This window comes from Mytilus californianus, unplaced genomic scaffold, assembly GCF_021869535.1.
Source record: "Mytilus californianus isolate M0D057914Y unplaced genomic scaffold, xbMytCali1.0.p SCAF_2, whole genome shotgun sequence".
Classification (NCBI taxonomy): Eukaryota; Metazoa; Mollusca; class Bivalvia; order Mytilida; family Mytilidae; genus Mytilus; species Mytilus californianus.
Window position 1 is genome coordinate 34548451 of NW_026262668.1, and position 20000 is coordinate 34568450.

The window sequence follows — 20000 nt, forward strand, 5'->3', positions numbered from 1 at the left end:
TATAATTTTATCGTCTTTAAATTGTTTATTTATTATCGTATTCTTCTTGTACCATTCAGTATATTCATTTGTCATTTACTAGAAGACCTTTACAACCTTTTCTATTCTCGTCTATTTGATAATAATTTTATTACTCCAGTGTACATTGTCATTGAAAACAATTAAATCAACTAAATAATGAAACAACAATTATACTTAATGTTGACCAATGATCCGACCCACTAACTGTGCTTATGTTGTATGTAAATTGAACCACCTAGTAAACAAACTCGGTGTGTATTCATTATGGAGCAGCAAATATTTTAATTTTCATTTTTCTATTGATCAAGTATTGGAACTATAGTTAATAATGGTAAGTGCTTGAATCTTAAATAAACATATTTTTTGAAATAGGCAACTTCAATCGATTTTCTGATAAAAGAGTCTGTGAAGTATAAATATTGTAACTTGACTAAACAATTGTTGCATTGCATTAAAGTATATTGGTTTTTAAAGATTTAAGTTAGTTTCAAATTGACTGCTTTTACATGGAGACTTTAAGGTAAGAAAAATCAATTTTACGCTCTTATATAAAATAACAGTGAATAAAAATGATTTTTTTTTTAAACAGACCGTCTACGTTTTCCCCACCCGATAGACAGTTTTCATACTACACGAAAAAAAAAATTCTCTTTTTTTTTGAAAATCAATTGGTAAGAACTTGAAATTCATTTGGACCAGATATTTGGGTTTTCGTATCTTTGTAACAAAATAAAAAAACCACATGCGTATAACAGAATTATAAACACCAATAAGAAATAAAAAAGGGGAAAAAAAGTGGGGTCCATGCCCCAAAGCGCCTGTAGAAAATATATATTCTAATTGTTTGGATATAGACTTTTCATAAACTATAAATCCTCTCTTCTTTACAGCTAAATGGTTGTTCTATCTTTACTCTGATATTTGTATGATATTACTTTAGTATTGGTATTTGGTTAACAGCAATAGTAGGTCCAGAATTTTCAAAAGGCTGATGACAGCTTTCAAATTCAATAAAAAAATTCAAAAAGTTTTGGCCATAAGAAAGGGGGTGTTCACTTTATACTCCCTGGATCCGATGTGGTTACGTTCAGAATCATGCTCGTCACCGTTGTGTGACGACCAGGTTGTGTGACGTCGTGGGTTCAATCCCGGCATGGTCAATCGAAAGACTTAAAAATTGGTATTGCTGCTTCTCTGTTTAGCATCTGGAATTTAGGAGTAAGAGCAAATACTGGTCGGCTCGGAGTCATGATAATGAACTAACGCATTGAAAATTAAGCTTAGCAAGGATTCATATTCATATCACATGAACATGTTTTCGCCAGAATAACGTATACTATTCGCGTGATACTATTTGCCACTAGACGTTTAACACTTATCCATCTATTAATCATTCAAAACCGAGAATGTGTTGAGGTAGTCAAGTAATAAAACGGATGTCGAGTTTATTTGATATTGAGGAATTTATTATTTATTATATTTATACAAATAGTCGGTGAACTAAGCAAATATCACTTTTGTTCTCTCAGTATTTTTCGCTAGACAAAAAGTTACATGTGTCTTACCCCGTTTCATTTTTATTGTGATGCCAGTTTGTGTTTATAAAATCAAAATTGTGTTGTCTATTTTAACATGTCTTGACTTCAAATAAAGCTTTGTGCATTTGTATTTGATTATTGTCTTCGGACTTAAGTGTAATTTTATGACCACGTTATTTTGCAGAATAACCACTCATCAGAACCTGTTATTAACTCTTACAAACATGTGAGAAGTAGTGGGTATTTGACGCCGAAATATCGATATCGAAACCCGCCAACAACGATGTCCTGGTTGGAAGATGACATCGATCTCAACGATATAGAAGGAAAGGATCGATCAAAAAGTCCCGAGCCACAACTTGATGATTTTATCCAAAAGGTTTTGCAAACCAAGAGAAATTTGATTACTCGAACAAAAGAAAAGGCATATAAAAGCGCCCTCTACCTAGCAACAAACATTGTAGAAGTAGCTTTTGAAAATGAATGGCTATATCCAATGTACATCCGCAACACAGAGAGAGAAGCTGATCTCTGTGATTTCAGAGCGGCAGATAAAAATGTTTATGTTGGACTGGTTCCTCTTAGAAAACCTATCAGAATGAACGCATTCATGGTAAATATAATTTCCGTACATGAAACTTTGGAGGAACTTAGTGCCTAATATGGCGCCTGTTTCTAGCTAAAATTACAGGATGGAATGGCTATTAATACAATGAATCAATATAGCTGAAACAAAAATATCTTCTTTTTTTTTTTTTTCGTAACAGCGTTCTTTTATGACGTTATATCGATTTCAATTTACTACCAAATCCAATGAAAACAGACCAATTTCTATTGCTTTTTAGGTCCAGAAACATATAGATCATGTGTTGACAAATAACATATCTGATCATTTCTGACTTGAATATTTAGTGTGTCCAACCCTGCGCTCTATGTTTCCTAGGTCTAAATTTGATTGAAATCCAGAACATTTTTTCGAATTTCAACAAACTCTCTAATTTTACGTTATTTGGAGTGCATTACCGTTTCATTTGAAAAATTTGACAAACATAGTTCTATTTCACTTTTTCGCATGTTTAGTTATCTACTTGAAACTATCTTAAAATAATGGACTTGATATTTGAGGGCAAATAAGGCATACCCCACAAAACAACCAACACAGAAATATATAATGTCAACATTCTAGGTGTAACCCTCGAAAATTGGCAAATCTAAAGCATCAATTCATGGGTTACTCTCGCTGTGTAATTTATGTGACGATGAAGTCGATAGTATCAATTTACTCAAATTAGTAATATATCATTTGGTCGGTATTGTTGCTTGTGGTTTATCTTTACGCCAAAATAAAATCCTCGCAATATCAAGTGACTCGTTACTGACATGGTTTAATTGATACAGCTTGTAAATATCCAGTTCACAAATATAATTAGTACTAAAACAAATGATGCTGCTCATAGTAAAGTTGACCATATATAGATGGTTTGGCGGTTCTGTTTAGACCCTTATGGTTTTTAAACTCTCAAATGTTTTATTATGTCGGCTTTCCAACTATTGTTATCGAGTGCACTTGATGAAGAATATTCCAGAATCATATGTCTCCCCTTGGAGATATTAATTATGTGGAAAATTGCATTTTAAGTGCTTTTAAGTATATATTTCTTTCAGATATGTATAAAAAGTTTTAAAGAACTAATGTTTTTTTTTGCTATTACCCGTGGATAGATAAAATATGTGCAACGCGGGGGACAATGGAACTTAATTAGTTCTTTTATTTCACCTAGCATTATTATTTTACCTAGTACTGATTTGAAGCGGTGTTTTGCTTTTACGCCAATTGACATTTGATTTGCACCAACAAAATCTTTCGTTTCCGCCACATACCATATTTCTTTTGTGCCAATTGGCATTTGATTTGCACCAACAAAATCTTTCATTTGCGCCACATACCAAACTTCTTTTGCGCCAAAATTAAACATTTGATTTGCGCCAATAATACAGGTATTCAAAATAGTATAAATAACAAATGAATTGAAAAGAAACTTTAAATAATAACTTTAAAATGCATTTTTTTTTCTCATTAGAAATCACAGTCAAGATAAAACCACAATGAAAGCACTATACGCTTCCTTATAATCTGCACTTAATCCAAGATCTTGAATTTAATGCCACCAATGTTATATACAAAATACATGTTTGATCATATAAAATATCATCCCCTATATTTTTTTCCTCTTTAGCGCAAGACTAACAAGTATTTTTTTTGATATTATGGGCTAAACTTGAATGTATATTTAGTATGGTGTTCACCACCCTAGTATTATTTGTGAATGATTTGGTTTAGATGTATGTGATAAATTTCCTGAGAAAAAAACCCTGTTTATAAGTCTTTTTCACAGGGCCCTATGTCAATCTGTGTTTCTCGTTAACAACCATCTTAAATTTCTAAACGGCACAAAAACAAAATTAGATTAGGATCATACTAGTATCATTTGTTAAAGATTAAGTGAAATTGTTTGTGAACGGAACAAAAACAAAATTAGAATAGGATCATCCTAGTATCATTTGTTAAAGTATAAGTGAAATTGTTTGAGACCATTTCTCAGAAGAAGCTATGTGTATGTATATCCAATATGGTTTTATGATATAATCTATGATTCAAACAGTGGTGGCTATCTTTGATTTTATATAGGGACCTTAAACTTAAATTAAGAGGAACACGTAGCCTTTGTTCATGTATGTATGATTTTGGATTAAATGTTTCAGACGGTTTCTGAAAAGCGCAGCTATTTGTATGTATTTCTCGTATAGTTCTATCTTAAACTATGGTTTACGATGGCAGCCATTATGGATTAGGATTGGCATCAAAAACTTAAAAATATTATGAACCATCTATGGATCTCAAGTCATTATACGCCAAGCGATTCCTCTAAAAATCTTTGAAAGTTTTGTTAATCAGTTTCTCTCTTTTTTAAAGCTCGAACTAATTAATTTTCATATATGCCGACGTTGTTCGTATCAACTTATTTATGCACAGACAATAACTTTTTGTAGGTAGCCTACAAATCCCCGGGGGATTTGCCTTCACATCGAATGCTGGTTCAGATAAACAAGAAAACCACAAAAGAAGAACGATTAAACATCGTTAATGAATGGGGACATTGTCTCGACGCAAATGGAATTTTACGACCTGACTTTGTGCTTCACTGGTTCAACAGAGGTAAGATGTGACACTGCATGAATTGATATATAATTCTTTGGACTTGTTCATTTGTCTCCTAAAATGTCTTTGGAGATTGTGTTGATGAACAAGTTTTAGCTGAATAAAAAAATTCCGTAAAAAATAAGAAAAGTAAACAAAGCTTGCTCGTTTACAAATGTAAAGGCTGTGTATCAATTACTGGAAAGTATTTGAAATAAATAAGCAGAAAATTACTAAGGATTAAAAGTTTAACTGACGTGCAGAAGACAAATTATGCTTAATCATAATTCTAAAGCAACAGTGGCACATGGAAACGAATAGAGGTCGGACGAATTTCTCCTTAATTTATTTCACACCAGGGCTATTTTCAAAAAGTCATTCCATCTTTAATTAATTGAATTCATAGTATCACACAGCCAAATGTGTGTATTTGAAAGATCTAACAATAATATGTCTTATTTCAAAACAGATCACACACAATTATAAACGACTGCATGTAGTTTAAAAATGCAATTTTGACAGGTTTAGACTTTCGAGTATTTGTCCCGAAAATGTATAAGAATTAAGGACCTTGTTAAGCGAAAATGAAAATTATGTTGGAAATTAAGCTATGTTTTGCGTCTGGCATACAAAATTTTAATCCAGGTACCTATGATGAGTTTATTTACAACCACTGGGTTGATGCCACTGCTGGTGGAGGTTTCTTGCCCGGGGGTATCACCAGCTCAGTAGTCAGCACTTTTGTGTTGACATGAATTATGATTGATATGATCATGCTTATAAATTAACTGTTACAAAACTTTGATATTTTTTAAATACTAAGAATTTTCGACCCAAGGAATAGATAACCTTGTGTGTATTTGGCAAAACCTTTCGGAATTTTGGGTTCTCAATGCTCTTCAACTTCCTACTTTATTTGGCCTTTAAATTTGTTTAATGTTTTTGATTCGAGCTTCACTAATGAGTCTTTTGTAGACGAAAAATGCGTCTGGCGCAAACATTTTTATCATGATAACTATGGTGAGTTTATTTACAATCACTGGGTAGATGCCACTGCTGGTGGAGTTTCCTCCTCGAGGGTATCATCAGCCCAGTAGTCAGGATTTCTGTGTTGACACGAACTATCATTGATGCTCTTCAACTTCGTACTTTATTTGGCTTGTTTAACTTTATTGATATGAGCGTCACGGGTGAGTCTTTTGTAGACGAAATACGTGTATGGCGTACAAATCCTGGTACCTATGATGAGTTTATTTGTCTTTCCGATACTGTACAAAGAAGTTCATTTTGGTTAGCGACGTCAATGCAAAATTTGACAAATTTCGCATCAAAATGCCGTCAACAACAACAATGTAGCGCTGCATATTGCATTTTGAATTATGAGAAGATGTTAAATTGTTGAACAATATTTTAAGTACAGGGGCGTTAGATTTAGCCGAAAATAGCAATAGGTCATCTACGTCCCTCGAAGATTTATTTTCAAGTATTCATTTTCAAGTAGAAAGTGTGACACTCTCCAAGTACGGGGCTGCTGATCTAACGTTCGCATTCCGACCAGGCGTGGCTGCGTATTTATACATCCCGCACAGTCAAAATAGATGTCACCTCTTAGACGAGAGAAGTCTTCAAACTATATTGTACCCATGGAGTATAATTTACCATATAGTACTCATAGAAATGTATCATTTACCATATTGTACCTATGGAGAGACACAAATAATAATTGATTGTTGATTTTACATTACAAAAGTGTCTCAATAGTAAACAAAAGGTATATTTACCTTTTTTTCATTAAAGAATGAGGCTTCGTTTGAGTTGCAGAAAATAAATTTGTTATCACATTTTTCAAACGAACATTTGATTAGATAGAAAAACTTTTCTTTTGTTTAATAAGATTGTGAGGAAGTGTAGAGTAGAGAGTCGAAAAGTAAAAACTGTCAACCGAACTAAAAGCACCATCAAATACATAATGCTTATTTTTTCACATAATCAGATAAGTTCATTTATATGACAATTAAATTAAGTTTGAATTTAAAAAGATTAGATTAAGGAACATATCTCCCTCAAAGCTCTGATTCCTTGCCCGGCTTTGGATATACTTTTTTTTCCTTTTTAGTTTTATATCAGCTCTTCAATTTTTAACAAGTTTTGGATTTTAAAATAATTTGGCCTCGAGCATCACTGGAAAGACATTTATTGTCGAAATGCGCATCTGGTGCTGTAAAATTGGTACCGTTTTTGTTTTTATTATGTTGTATGATATTTTTTTTTATAATTAAATTCAGAATATATCATACAAACAATAGCAAAATATTATACGGGTTTTATGATTTTCAGTCAAGTAGATATTTATTTTTCTGATATCGTAAAAGTTTATATTGTATATTTCAGGGTTGATAAAAGCTTGTGAAAAACTTGAAGTGGAAAACAAAAGAACACAGAAACTTGCCTTCCTGGAAACCAGTTTGGCTGAGGATGGTACCGTTTGGGTGCATATCATTGGTTTTGATCCTCAAGAGAATTACAAAATTAATCTGGTTCCCTGTTTTTCTCTAACAGAAGTCCCGAAACAGTTATATATAAATGCACCAATCCCAAGCAGACGACCTTATAATGACGAACAATCAAAATTCCTTCAGGATGTGCATAATGGAATAAAAGAAGGTGAAGAGATTTTGTTTTTGGAAGCAAGACTAGAAAAATGGTCCAGAGGGATGAGATGTAGTCCAACCATTGAAATAAGCTGGGGAGTACATATTGGGCAACTGGAAGATAGATCGTTTGGTTTCTTAAATACTTTGAAACCAAAAAGACTATTTGAAGATATAATCGTGCTAATAAATGCGATAAAAGAAGAACACGTCGTTTGCCTCCATGCAGTGACAAATCGAGTCATAAACCATGCTGTATTTTTTCAGTACCGAAAAAATCTTGGGAAGTTACAACAAAAGCAGGATTGGTTTTTAGCCGTGCTGAAAACAATACAGACACAACTAAATCTTAATATGTTCCCAAATTTCTTTTTACAAAAACAAAACATTTTTATGGAAAGCGATCCTCAAATATTAAAGTTTAACAAGGACGAAATTAAACGTTTGATTACTTGCATAAAAAATAACCCCGAATCTTTACTATCTTATTCCGGATGTGAGGAAGCCAAAACTGATACTGACGATTGTGAAAAGGATGATGATGAGAAAGAAAGCAGTAGTGAGAAAAATGGAGTTCATTTTTCAGACTGAAAAAAAAACAGTTGAATATGTCTCAGACTGAAAAAAAAACAGTTGAATACGTCTGAGACTGAATATGTTTAACCAAGGGAAAAGTTTTGACTGGAGGTAGTCAACAAATAACAAGTAACATATTTATATGAAAACGCAGTGATATGCGTGATTTTACGCAATGGATGCCGCTTTTGAACTGAGAGGTTACAACAAAACTTATGAGCAATAGAAGTTATGAAAATAGCGCGACGAATGTCTTATGTGTTTGCAAACACCTTCCACAAGTAGTATCATAAAAGTGCAATGATTTCAGTTGAAGCAGAATTGTAGCCTCACATTTTTCTATTTGTATAATTTCGTATTTTATTTGACTTTGACAGCTTTATATCAGTCTGTTTAGAGAACTATATTCAAATTTGATTTTCAATATAGAACGTATCTTTGAATGCTTTTAATTGTAACGGATGAAGATACGAGTTTAAAAATTTTATATGTCGCAGCTTGGGTCAAAATAATTTTTTTCTTCATGCTCTCGAAAATTCTAAGGGTTGTTTGGGGGTATAGAATATGGAAATCTCTGGACTTCTCTCGTCTGGCTTCAAATCCTTGTAAAAGTGGGACGTCCGTGTGATTGTGCTGGATTTATAAATGCGGAGCCAAGTCCGATCAGAATGAGGATGTTAAATCAATGCCTCGTGTAGCGTGATTGTCAAGCTAACTGCAAGTTCAAGAACTCCTGCAACAACCATATGAAATGCCCATAGGTGGCCTATTTCAAGGCAAAATTTCTGTCCCTATCCGACATATCCTCATTTTCCAGTGGCTGTTCAAATTTCCTACACAACATCCCGATCGTTTCAAGGTACCATAGGTTTACCCAGTGTAATTTAGATATTGATGAAAGGAAATATAATGTGAAAGACGATTTCTATGCCTGAGGGTACCAGAAGCTGATCAGGGATTTAAAAAAGGAGATTACAAACTAGGGGACTCCACAATGGGGGGACCCTTTGTGCTCTCTAGTGCGCCTCTATGAAGAATATAATAAGTATTTTAATACACAATCTGAACAAAATAATCGAATTTTACGTCTAGGTAACAAAGACAAAATTATAATGTACACTATTCAAGTACTGAAGCAGACTTTTTCGTAAAGAACAGGACAAAACACAAAAAGAATAACATCAACTACAACAATCGTAGGGTGCATAGAACAGCATTGTAATGTATTGTTGTTTTTACGAAATGTCTCATTCGCGCGTAATATAGATTAAGGCAACAGTAGTTTTAATACCAATATTCAAATCTCGTAAGTCGATTATGAGGAGACAAATCAACATAAGAAACGAAACCTGAGGTAATCGCATGAACCCCAAAAAGAGCGAATCCGTGTGCGTCGACAGTCGACAGACGACAGGGCAGGCGTCTCCTGCTATGCACGCATCATCCGCCTTGCGAATTCACATTCAGTCAAAATGTCACAATCAAGAACAGGACACAATCAGTAAAATTACAGACTCGGCGACAATAATGAATTGAGACACCGACACATCGTATCGCTTAAGGTGGTACCTAACACTTCAGGGAGATAACTCTGTAAAAATCAGCGGAACGTTTTAATCACGTTCTTTTGTTAAGGAAATATTAAGCTTCTCAGTGATCAAAATTAATGTTTGTCAAACTGCTATATATCCAATGAAATTTTTCCGATAAAGTGTGTGGTTCAAGTTTTTTTTATATTTTTGTTAAAGGGTCAAATTAATATTTTGTCAAAATTTTATGAAAATTAAACGAGCCACATTAATTTTAGTCAATGTGTTTGGTACCACCTTAATCAATTCGTGATGGGGACGATTTCAGTTGGTCTTCCTTATAACTCTGTTGGAGCAGTATAAGTGTAAGGAGCACACCCCTATCAGTGGCGTAGCTTGCATGTATACTCAGATGCTTAAGCATCCACATCATTTTACAGGCTGTTAATGAAGTCCATGTAGTGTGAACATGCACAAGCGTTACGTATTAATTGAGATGTATAAAACCATACGATGGAGCAGATGATATGTTACTGCTGAGAAATATGAAGTTGACGATTGGAAAGTTGAAATTATCACATTTGTCATAGATTCTATTTAAAGTCGTTCTTATGTTAGTATCGAGGAAAAGACCCAGATGAAGCAGACCTTTTACTTTGGTAGTATCCTTATTCTCAAGTCCACTTCAAGATATTACTAGATGTAAACACTCATTGAAATGTGGGTTATTGAGTGACAGAACATTATCAATATAATTATCTGAAAGTGAAACTAAAAAACTATAAGATGCTTTTTTTTCATTTTGTCTATGACATAGTTTCTGTATGAATTCTGATTCATATGAAATCAAAAACAAGTCGGCCAGTAGTGGTGCACCATTAATACCCACTGAAATGTCAACCCACCAAACTCAACAAATATGTTGTCGATTAAAAAGTCCAGAATTTTGATGATGTCATCTTCGGTGTATTTGTTTTTCGAATTAGTGTGGTTCTTCACAAAGTAAGATGACATAAACCAAGGAATGTGTATCTACGTTTCCCATTTTTGACGAAAAGGTACTCTTTAATGAGACGATGTAGTCGATCTTTCAATTGAGCATGGGGAATAGAAGTGTAAAGCGTAGAAAAATCAAAAGTCATTGTAGTCTCGTAAACATTTTAAAATACCCTTTCAATATAGAGTGATTTTGAATTATAATGCTGAGACTCTTGAACTCCACAAAACAAACACAATTTAGTACTGGGACTAATGAGAAATAATGATAAGTATTATTATACTGTCATACAAAACGAAACATTACATTGGATAAAATTTAATCGAGCTCAGTAAGGAGCGTATGAGATAAGTCAGATTTCACTTGGAAAAACAAGAACAAAAAATGCTTCAAATTTAAGAAATGATTAAAAACCAACAAAACAATACGATTGTCTATTTATATTGTATATATATCTTGTTACCTAACTTCTTTGTTCTTTTGTACTTTACGGTGTTGTGTTTTGTATTATGTGGTTTGTCTTTTGGTGTGATTTTTGTTGGTCTTTTTCCATGACATTTTATGTATTTTTCTGTGTTTATGTGAAATTGATATTCTAGATTAATATATATATATACAACTTAACATTATTGCATTTTAATTTGTTTAAGATTGATGCATTTTATAAATAAATATACAGTTAGTACGAGTGTCGGATACTGTTTACCCTTCCGGAGCACATTGGATCACTTCCGGGTTTTGGTGGGGTCCGTGTTGCCTTTAATTTTCTATATTGTGGTTTGTATACTGTTATTCGTTTTTGCGTGTACCCCCTGAGGGGTTCGCGCTTATATATTGGCGAGTTTTGGAAGTGTCTATGGGCCACTCGATATTCTCGGAATCACGATTCTCGGAACGTCTCGAATATTTTCCATCATTTATATAGGTAGTTATTTATGTCTTTGATACGGTCCCTCTATAGATAGGCTACAACGTGACATTTTATATTTCAACAACCCGACAAACGGTTCATTTGTAGATTTGAAAGTAAAACAATAAAGACTAGGTTGCATTCTAAAAATCATTTCTATGTTAGAACCTATTTGCCTTTTGACAAAACATATATGTTTTTAATAATGTGAATGTTTATTAAATATCAAGTATAATGCTAACGCAATTATATAATTCATGATTTGAGTGGTGATATATATACAAAGTGGTGATAGATATACAGAGTGTTGATAGATATACAGAGCGGTGATAGATATAAAGAGTAATGATCAATATACAAAGTGGTGATAGACAATAAAGTTGTAATAGATATGCAGAGTGGTGGTAGATATACAAAGTGGTGATAGATGTACAAAGTGGAGATATATATGCAGAGTGGTGGTAGATATAGAGTGGTGATAGATATACTATTGGTGATATAAATATAAAGTGGTGATAGATATGCAGAGCGGTGGTAGATATACAAAGTGGTGATAGATATACAGAGGGGAGATAGATATGCAGAGTGATGGTAGATATACAGAGTGGTGATAGATATACAGAGTGGTGATAGATATACAGAGTGGCGATAGATATACAAAGTGGTGATATATACATATAAAGTGGTGAAAGATATGAAGAGTGGTGGTAGATATACAGAGGGGTGATAGATATACAAAGTGGTTATAGATATACAGAGTGGTGATAGATATACAGAGTGGTGATAGATATAAAAAATGTGATAGATATATAAAGAGGTGATAGACTGTGATATGCAGAGTGGTGGTATATATACATAGTGGTGGTAGATACACAGAGGGGTGATAGATATACAGAGTGGTGATATATATACAGAGTGGTGATAGATATGCAGAGTGGTTGTAGATATACAGAACGGTGATAGATATACAAAATGGTGATAGATATACAGAGTGGTGGTAGACATACAGAGTGTTGATAGATATACAGAGTGGTGGTAGATATACAGAGTGGTGATAGGTATACAAAGTGGTGATTGATATACAGAGTGCAGATAGATATGCAGAGTGGTGATAGATATACAGAGTGGTGATATATATACAGGATGGTGGTAGATATACATGATGGGGATAGATATACAGAGTGGTGATAGATATACAGAGTGGTGATAGATGTACAGAGTGGAGATAGATATATAGAGTGGTGATAGATATACAGAGTGGTGATGGATATACAGATTTTGGGAGAACATACAGAGTGGTGGTAGATATACAGAGTGGTGATAGATATACAAAGTGGTGATAGATATATAAATTGGTGATAGATATGCAGAGTGGTGGCAGATGTACAGAGTGGTGGTAGATATACAGAGTGTTGAAAGATATACAGAGTGGTGATAGATATACAGAGTAGTGATAGATATACAGAGTGGAGATAGATATGCAGAGTGGTGGTAGATATACAGAGTGGTGATAGATATACAGAGCGGTGATAGATATACAGAGTGGTGATAGATATACAGAGTAGAGATGGATATACAGAGTGGTGATAGATATGCAGAGTTGTGGTAGATTACAGAATGTTGATAGATATACAGAGTGGTGATAGATATACAGAGTAGTGATAGATATACAGAGTGGTGATAGATATACAGAGTGGTGATAGTTATAGTAGGAACTTGTTGAATGTCTTATAGTGAAAAAGTTGAGATTGAACGATAAACAACATTTTGTGCAACAATACTTTCTTAAGTTATATGTATCTTTGTATACAACGTAGCAGATGTGGATTGATTTCCAATGAGATAACTATATATTACAGACTAAAGAATACCAGTGCGCAAATGCTGAAATGTCTCGTCTGCTTTACTTATGATAGTATATTTGTTGAACTTCTGTAATATTAAGGGTTTTACTAGAAGTGTCACATACGCTTAAAATTGTCAATGATTCATAAAAAAGGTCAAGGTCAGATGAACCATGCCATACAGATCTCTACAAAAATCCCGTACTCCAAATATAGGTGTTCCGATGCTTACAGTACCTTAGAAACTGACAAATGTAAAAGTTATGTTTGGCCAATTAATTCGGAACATGAGGTCGAAAGTATATTAACCCTGACCGACAGTCAGACACAGACATCATACTATCATTCAATATATCAAATACAATTGACGTCATATATGAAACATGCAGACAGACATGTACACCATACACCAAATACCGTGGCCCTATAGCATACAGGTATGTGAGCTTTATAAATATAATGGGCATAAAAATGAGAATTCAAAGTTATAAATACAAAATAAAACATCTTAATGTATAAAAAAACAATACTTATGAAGGACGGACAAATGGACTGGTATTGATACAATTTACCAAGTCTGTGTGGTATTATAAGATATTAGATCCAATGGCATTGCACGATTATAGCCCTATTCACCAACAAAAGAGACCCGGGTCAGTCATGCCAATCTAGTTTTTTAATACCAATAACAAATATTAATTATCATATAATTGAAGAATAATTTGAACGTCTTCGTAGCATCAGATCTTTCACGATCCTTTTCACGATCTTCAAAAACCGGTACGTGATCTTTCACGATCCGAAATATCAATTTCGTGTAAATATTTCTTTTTTTACCAAATTTCAGATTATGTTTATACAAAATAACTATGAGAACCATTTGATGCATTCAAATAGAATGCCCTTTTTCGAAGAAAAATAGTTTATTTTATTCGAATTTGTGAAAAAATCATGTTTGTTTACATTTTGATGTCACTGAAATATCGAGGAGCAATATGCCTTTTGTCATTTTGTAAAAACTATGTACTTTTAGAACTGGATTTTCTCACATACTGACCATAATGTTGAACCATTTTGACAGACAGTTTTATTTTGTTGTAAATTTGTCCGTTTAATTAATTAAATTAGATTATCTACTGACTTTTCATATGTCTTCTCGATTAAATTTCTTTCACGATCCGGTACCAGAGCTTTCACGATCGTCTCGCAATACTTGACCTCCGTTAGATATTCTTTCACGATCATTTCTCTCATTAAATCGAATGACACCCGTGTTAGCGAGTACACACACATTTTGTATTTCAGACAATGTACATTTATTGTTTATATCCTACAATTAATAAATGGCGCTTTAAGGTTCGTGGCATATAAACTCTTATGTATTTAATTATTTTGAAAACAAAATGAAAATTATGTCTTATGAATAACCATGATGAAATAATTGTTTTTTCCATAACTGAATCGTGCATTATTTGTGTATTGGATTACTTAGTTGCCTTCTTTCTAGTGTTATCTATTTTGTTTACTGACAAATGACGAAATAATGCAATAGTTAAGATTAAATATTTTACAAAACTTTGTCACGATTAAAAAATAAAAATTGACTGAATAAATTAAAATATGAGAATTCAATGATTATCGATGTCGAAATTAGCCGTCGGTAGTAAACAGTCCGTTTGTGTAAAAGAAATAGCTACCAAATTTGTTTATTAAATATGTACAAAGTATATGTATATTGTATATAATCAGCCCTTCTGTATATTACTTGTTTTTATACGACCGCAAAAAATTTTTGCGGTCGTATATTGGTATGACGTTGGCGTCGTCGTCGTCGTCGTCGTCGTCGTCCGAAGACACATTGGGCCACACTTAAAAATATTTTAGTTTGCCCAAACCCTACCCAAAGGTAGAGACAGTGGGTAGGTAGGTAGGCATTTTCTTTCTTTTTTCGGCAAAGAGAAGTTGAAGTATTAGATATGTTTTAGTTTACATGACTATCTGATTAAAAAAAAACCTTTTCAAATCAGGGCAATAAAAGATTTTGAGTAGGCAGCTATTTTCTGGGTAGGTAGGGATAGGGCAAACAAACATATTCTTTTTTATGGCCTTGGTTTTCGCACTATAACTTTAGTTTAAGTAAATGGATCTCTATGAAATTTTACCTTAAAACCTTACCACAAAAGGAAGGTTGGGATTGATTTTGGGGGTTATGGTACCAATAGTTAAGGAATTAGGGGCCAAAAAGGGGACAAAAATAAACATTTTCTAGTTTCAAGACAATAACTTGTGGAACGGTGTATGGATCTCTCTCTGAAATTATACCACAAGTTTCCATACCACAAAGGGATGGTTAGGATTTGCTTTGGGGGTTATGGCTCAAACTGTTTAGGAATTAGGGGCAAAAAGAGGGAAAAACAAGGTTGTCCTGGTTAATGGACAAATACTTAAGTACAAAACAAAATTTTAAGCAGTGTAAGGGAGATAAATCAAATACATCATTTGAAGTACCTCCCTTACACTGCTTTAAAATTATGTATGAAGTAATGGTTAATGAACAATTAAGACAATTTAAAGCAGTGTAAGGGAGGTAATCCAAATACAACGTTTTGATCACTTCCCTTACACTGCTTTTAAATTATGATTTAAGAAATGCATATTTATAAAGGAAGACCAGTAAAAATATCTGCAAATGTTGCATCTTTTTTTTTACAAAAAAAAATCCATATTTTAAATTCTATTATAAAATAGATTAAGTTAGCACTATGGGAAATTGAATTGAAATTATGACCATATCTTGAGGGAAAGAATTTTTTGGGGAAATAGGGGGGGGGGGGGGGGGGGTAAAAAGAAATTGTGGGGTCAATTTTTTCTCATTTCAGATTTCAGAAATTAAAAAGAATTATTCTTCAAATATTATTTTTTTTTTCAAATTTCAAATATTGGAAAATTTCAAGAAGTAATCTTTAATTGCACAGTATGGCGCATTAGATTTGTAAAATCTTTGACCACATTTATTGATTTGATATGCCGAATCTAACCGTGTATTTAGATTTTTGATTTTGGGTCCAGTTTTCAAATTGGTCTACATTAAGGTCCAAAGGGTCCAAAATTAAACTTAGTTTGATTTTAACAAAAATTGAATATATGGGGTTCTTTGGTATGCTGAATCTAAACATGTATTTAGATTTTTGATTTGGGGCCCAGTTTTCAAGTTGGTCCAAGTTGGGGTCCAAAATTAAACTTTGTTTGATTTCAACAAAAGTTATATATATGGGGTTTTTTGATATGCTGAATCTCGCCATGTATTTAGAATTTTTATTTGTGGGCCCCGCTATTAAATTGGTTCATATTGAGGTCAAAAGGGTCCAAAATTAAACTTCGTTTGATTTCATCAAAAATTGAATTATTGGGGTTCTTTGATATGCCAAATCTAACCGTGTACTAAGATTTTAATTTTGGGTCCAGTTTTCAAATTGGTCTACATTAAGGTCCAAAGGGTCCAAAATTAAACATAGTTTGATTTTAACAAAAATTGAATATATGGGGTTCTTTGATATGCTGAATCTAAACATGTATTTAGATTTTTGATTTTGGGCCCAGTTTTCAAGTTGGTCCAAGTTGGGGTCCAAAATTATCTTTGTTTGATTTCAACAAAAATTGAATATATGGGGTTATTTGATATGCTGAATCTAACCATGTATTTTGATTTTTGACCCCGTTATCAAATTGGTCCACGTTGAGGTCAAAAGGGTCCAAAATTAAACTTTGTTTGATTTCATCAAAAATTGAATTCTTTGGATTCTTTGATATGCTGAATCTAACCATGTATTTAGATTCTGAATATTGGACCATAATAGGTAAATTAAAAATTTTTAGGTTCTTAGACCACATTCATTCTGTGTCAGAAACCTATTCTGTGTCAAATATTTAATCACAATCCAAATTCAGAGCTGTATCAAGCTTGAATGTTGTGTCCATACTTGCCCTAACTGTTCAGGGTTCGACCTCTGCGGTCGTATCAAGCTGCGTCCAGCGGAGCATTTTATTATAATTGATTCAATAAATTTCGCTTGTCCAGGTGTCAATAACGGTGAATTTCACACCACGAGTAGTGATAAATGACACAATAACACAGCGATCGATCAATAATATAAGTAAAAATTGCGTGCTGTATGCTGAATGTCGCCCCTCCTCTGAAAAAGGACGATAATTTTATATAAAATCTCGCAAAATTATGACCCATATTTTGGCACATCCCCGTTCACCCAATGAAAGGAAGTGAATTCGTCACCATCATGGTTTCAAAGAGAAAGTAAAACGTTAAACGCCGGATTGTCGTCCAATTAAAACACTCGTTACATTGTTCTTCTGTATATTTAGAATCCGAGATAAACCTAGATTTTCTCAAAAAATGAGATAATTCATTATCTGAAATTGAGAAAATTAGTTATCTGGAAATAAATAAGGATTATCTGAAAATCGCTCAGAAAAAACCTAGATTTTCTTAATATTTTGAGATAAACCGGGATTTTCTCCAGGTAATGAATTTTCTGTATTTTCTGAGATAAACTAGGATTTTCTCGAATTTGAATTAAGCTGAGATAATCTTAGTTTATCTGAGATAAACCGGGATTATTTGAGATAATCCTAGTTTATATGAGATAATCTAAGATTAATTAATAAAAGTTGTTCAGGCGTGCCATACATGGCTCAGCGGGAGACAATTTTTTGAATATCACCCTCTCGTGCAGACCAATCAAAAATTGATAATTTAAAGGACATTGAATTGAATTTACATCAATAAATTAAAGACTATGCTCATCGTCTTTGTTTTTGCATCAGAAGAACTTTTTCGTAGACTGTCAAAATAAAAATAAATTGTCTTGCTTCCATTCTGTTATTTTTCTAATAACTGTTACGTTCAGTGTTATGTGCGTGACGTCATAGTTAAGAAGTTTCAATCTAAAACAGGAATAAAACTACCACTTTGTCTTAGAGCAAAGAAAACTAAAAGAATTGATTGATAAATTCAGAAATGTTTACTTTTTTGGTAGATCTTATCTTGCTGATCAATTTTTTTAGGTTCTCTCTATCACTTTAATATTTATACAATTTCTAATGAAAAAAGATATAAGGTTCCCTAACCAAAAATTACCAAAATGTGGCTGAGGTGATACTAGTAATACACAAGATACAGTAGCAATAGTGAAATAAACACATCAAAAATACCTTTTGTTAGGCAGCAACCATTTGATATTCTGGAAGAAGGAGGGGGGGCTATGGATTTTTTTGAAAAAAAAGTTTTTCTGGAAAATGTGGAAAAAAATAATTTGACTATCACTGAAGAGAAAAAAAATGACAAAAAAAATTAACTGTTGCTTAATTTGAAACATGAAAAAAAAGTTGGACATCGTGTATATTTACCAACTGAAAGAGAAGAAAGAACTCTGACAAAAAAATGACAGGGGAGTTTAAGGTTTGTTTCTATTATTAAATCATTTAATAGCATATATAGTTGCATCAAATGTATATAGTATCACTATCAGTATAAAATGTCTATGATTTATAATATCAGCAGCCAAATAGTCATCTACCTAGGAGTTCGACCATACTCAATATGAAGCGGTTGAATGCATGTAGTTAGTTTGAAGTTCAACTAAAACTATTCAGTATTCAGCGACACAAAGGCAAAATTACAAATGACCGATTAAATAAAAATGGTGAATATTAAGTCAACTTGAGAGACTAACAATCCAATGAGGATAAAATATAGAAGTTGTCCATGGAAGTCCCCTTATACTGCCATTAGATGTTGGATGTTGCAGATGGACACATCTGCCTGATCGGATTGCTCTGGCTAACACAAGGTAATTTTGTTACAATTATTATGATGTATAACAATCATGACAATAGTGGATTTGGTGAACATGTCAAAGAACCCAACTGGGACTAAAAAATATCAGCCCAAGGCAACCTATGGGTCTTGGAAAGAATAATGAAGACTAGTTACTATAACTTCAAAGTATATTGGAAGATTGACTTTATTTTCATTAAAGAATGGTAAAAAGATTGCCTATTGTTAAATACAAAATGGTCTATTTACATTCTTAAAATGTTTTGTTGTACAACTCAATTCATTTTACTCTCATTTATCACCAAATGTTTTTCATATGTCTGAGTACAAGGTAAGAATGATTAAGATTTTGTTGCAAGGTACTTCATACAAGTTGACACATTAATCAATTACAACAAAAATGAACTCAAATGAATGTAGTGTAATTATTTGATAAAAATCCCACTTGCTTATATTATATAGTAGTTATTCTCCTGGTACACATTGTATTAAATATCAAAGTGTGGAAAACTTTACCTTTTCAGATATACCATCCAAGCTATTACATATGGAAATGGTGGACATTTCACCAGCTCCATCAGAATCCAAAACACTTGGTATACATGTATAATGGGGCTCCAGGAATATCACACGACAGGAAATGGACTTAAAAAACAGCAGAAACTAATCCCTCCCCAACCTACACCAAGAACCACGCTGTCTATGTGAAAGACGCTATGCAGTAGTGAGATGACAAAAAATAGATTGTTTTCAATAGATGGTGAAAAAAATTATTTGTTTTTGATTGGCCCTGGAAAAAATTACAAGTTATTTTGGCTCAATGTAAAAAAAAATTTGTCTCAGAAAAAATCCATAGCCCCCAGAAAATCAAATGGTTGCTG

The 20000-nt window shown here is 33.1% G+C and overlaps 1 protein-coding gene across 2 annotated transcripts; it reads left to right on the forward strand.

Moving 5' to 3' along the window:
- The first annotated feature begins 219 nt into the window (after window positions 1-219).
- LOC127729750 (uncharacterized) lies at window positions 220-8428 on the forward strand. Of its 2 annotated transcripts, none has more exons than XM_052237622.1 (4): window positions 220-352; window positions 1744-2172; window positions 4611-4776; window positions 7150-8428. In XM_052237622.1, the coding sequence occupies exons 1-4, from the start codon at window positions 350-352 to the stop codon at window positions 7998-8000; spliced, it is 1449 nt and encodes a 482-aa protein (XP_052093582.1). In that variant the 5' UTR covers window positions 220-349; the 3' UTR covers window positions 8001-8428. The 2 variants fall into 2 exon arrangements, with proteins under 2 accessions (XP_052093582.1, XP_052093583.1); XM_052237623.1 differs by lacking the exon at window positions 220-352 and adding an exon at window positions 502-541.
- Window positions 8429-20000: the final 11572 nt, after the last annotated feature.

What these genes read in the sequence shown, in the direction of transcription:
- LOC127729750 (XM_052237622.1), top strand. An exon ending in TCAGAATGAACGCATTCATG is followed by an intron (nt 2,173 to 4,610) that starts GTAAATATAATT and finishes AACTTTTTGTAG; the next exon opens with GTAGCCTACAAATCCCCGGG. An exon ending in GCTTCACTGGTTCAACAGAG is followed by an intron (nt 4,777 to 7,149) that starts GTAAGATGTGAC and finishes TGTATATTTCAG; the next exon opens with GGTTGATAAAAGCTTGTGAA.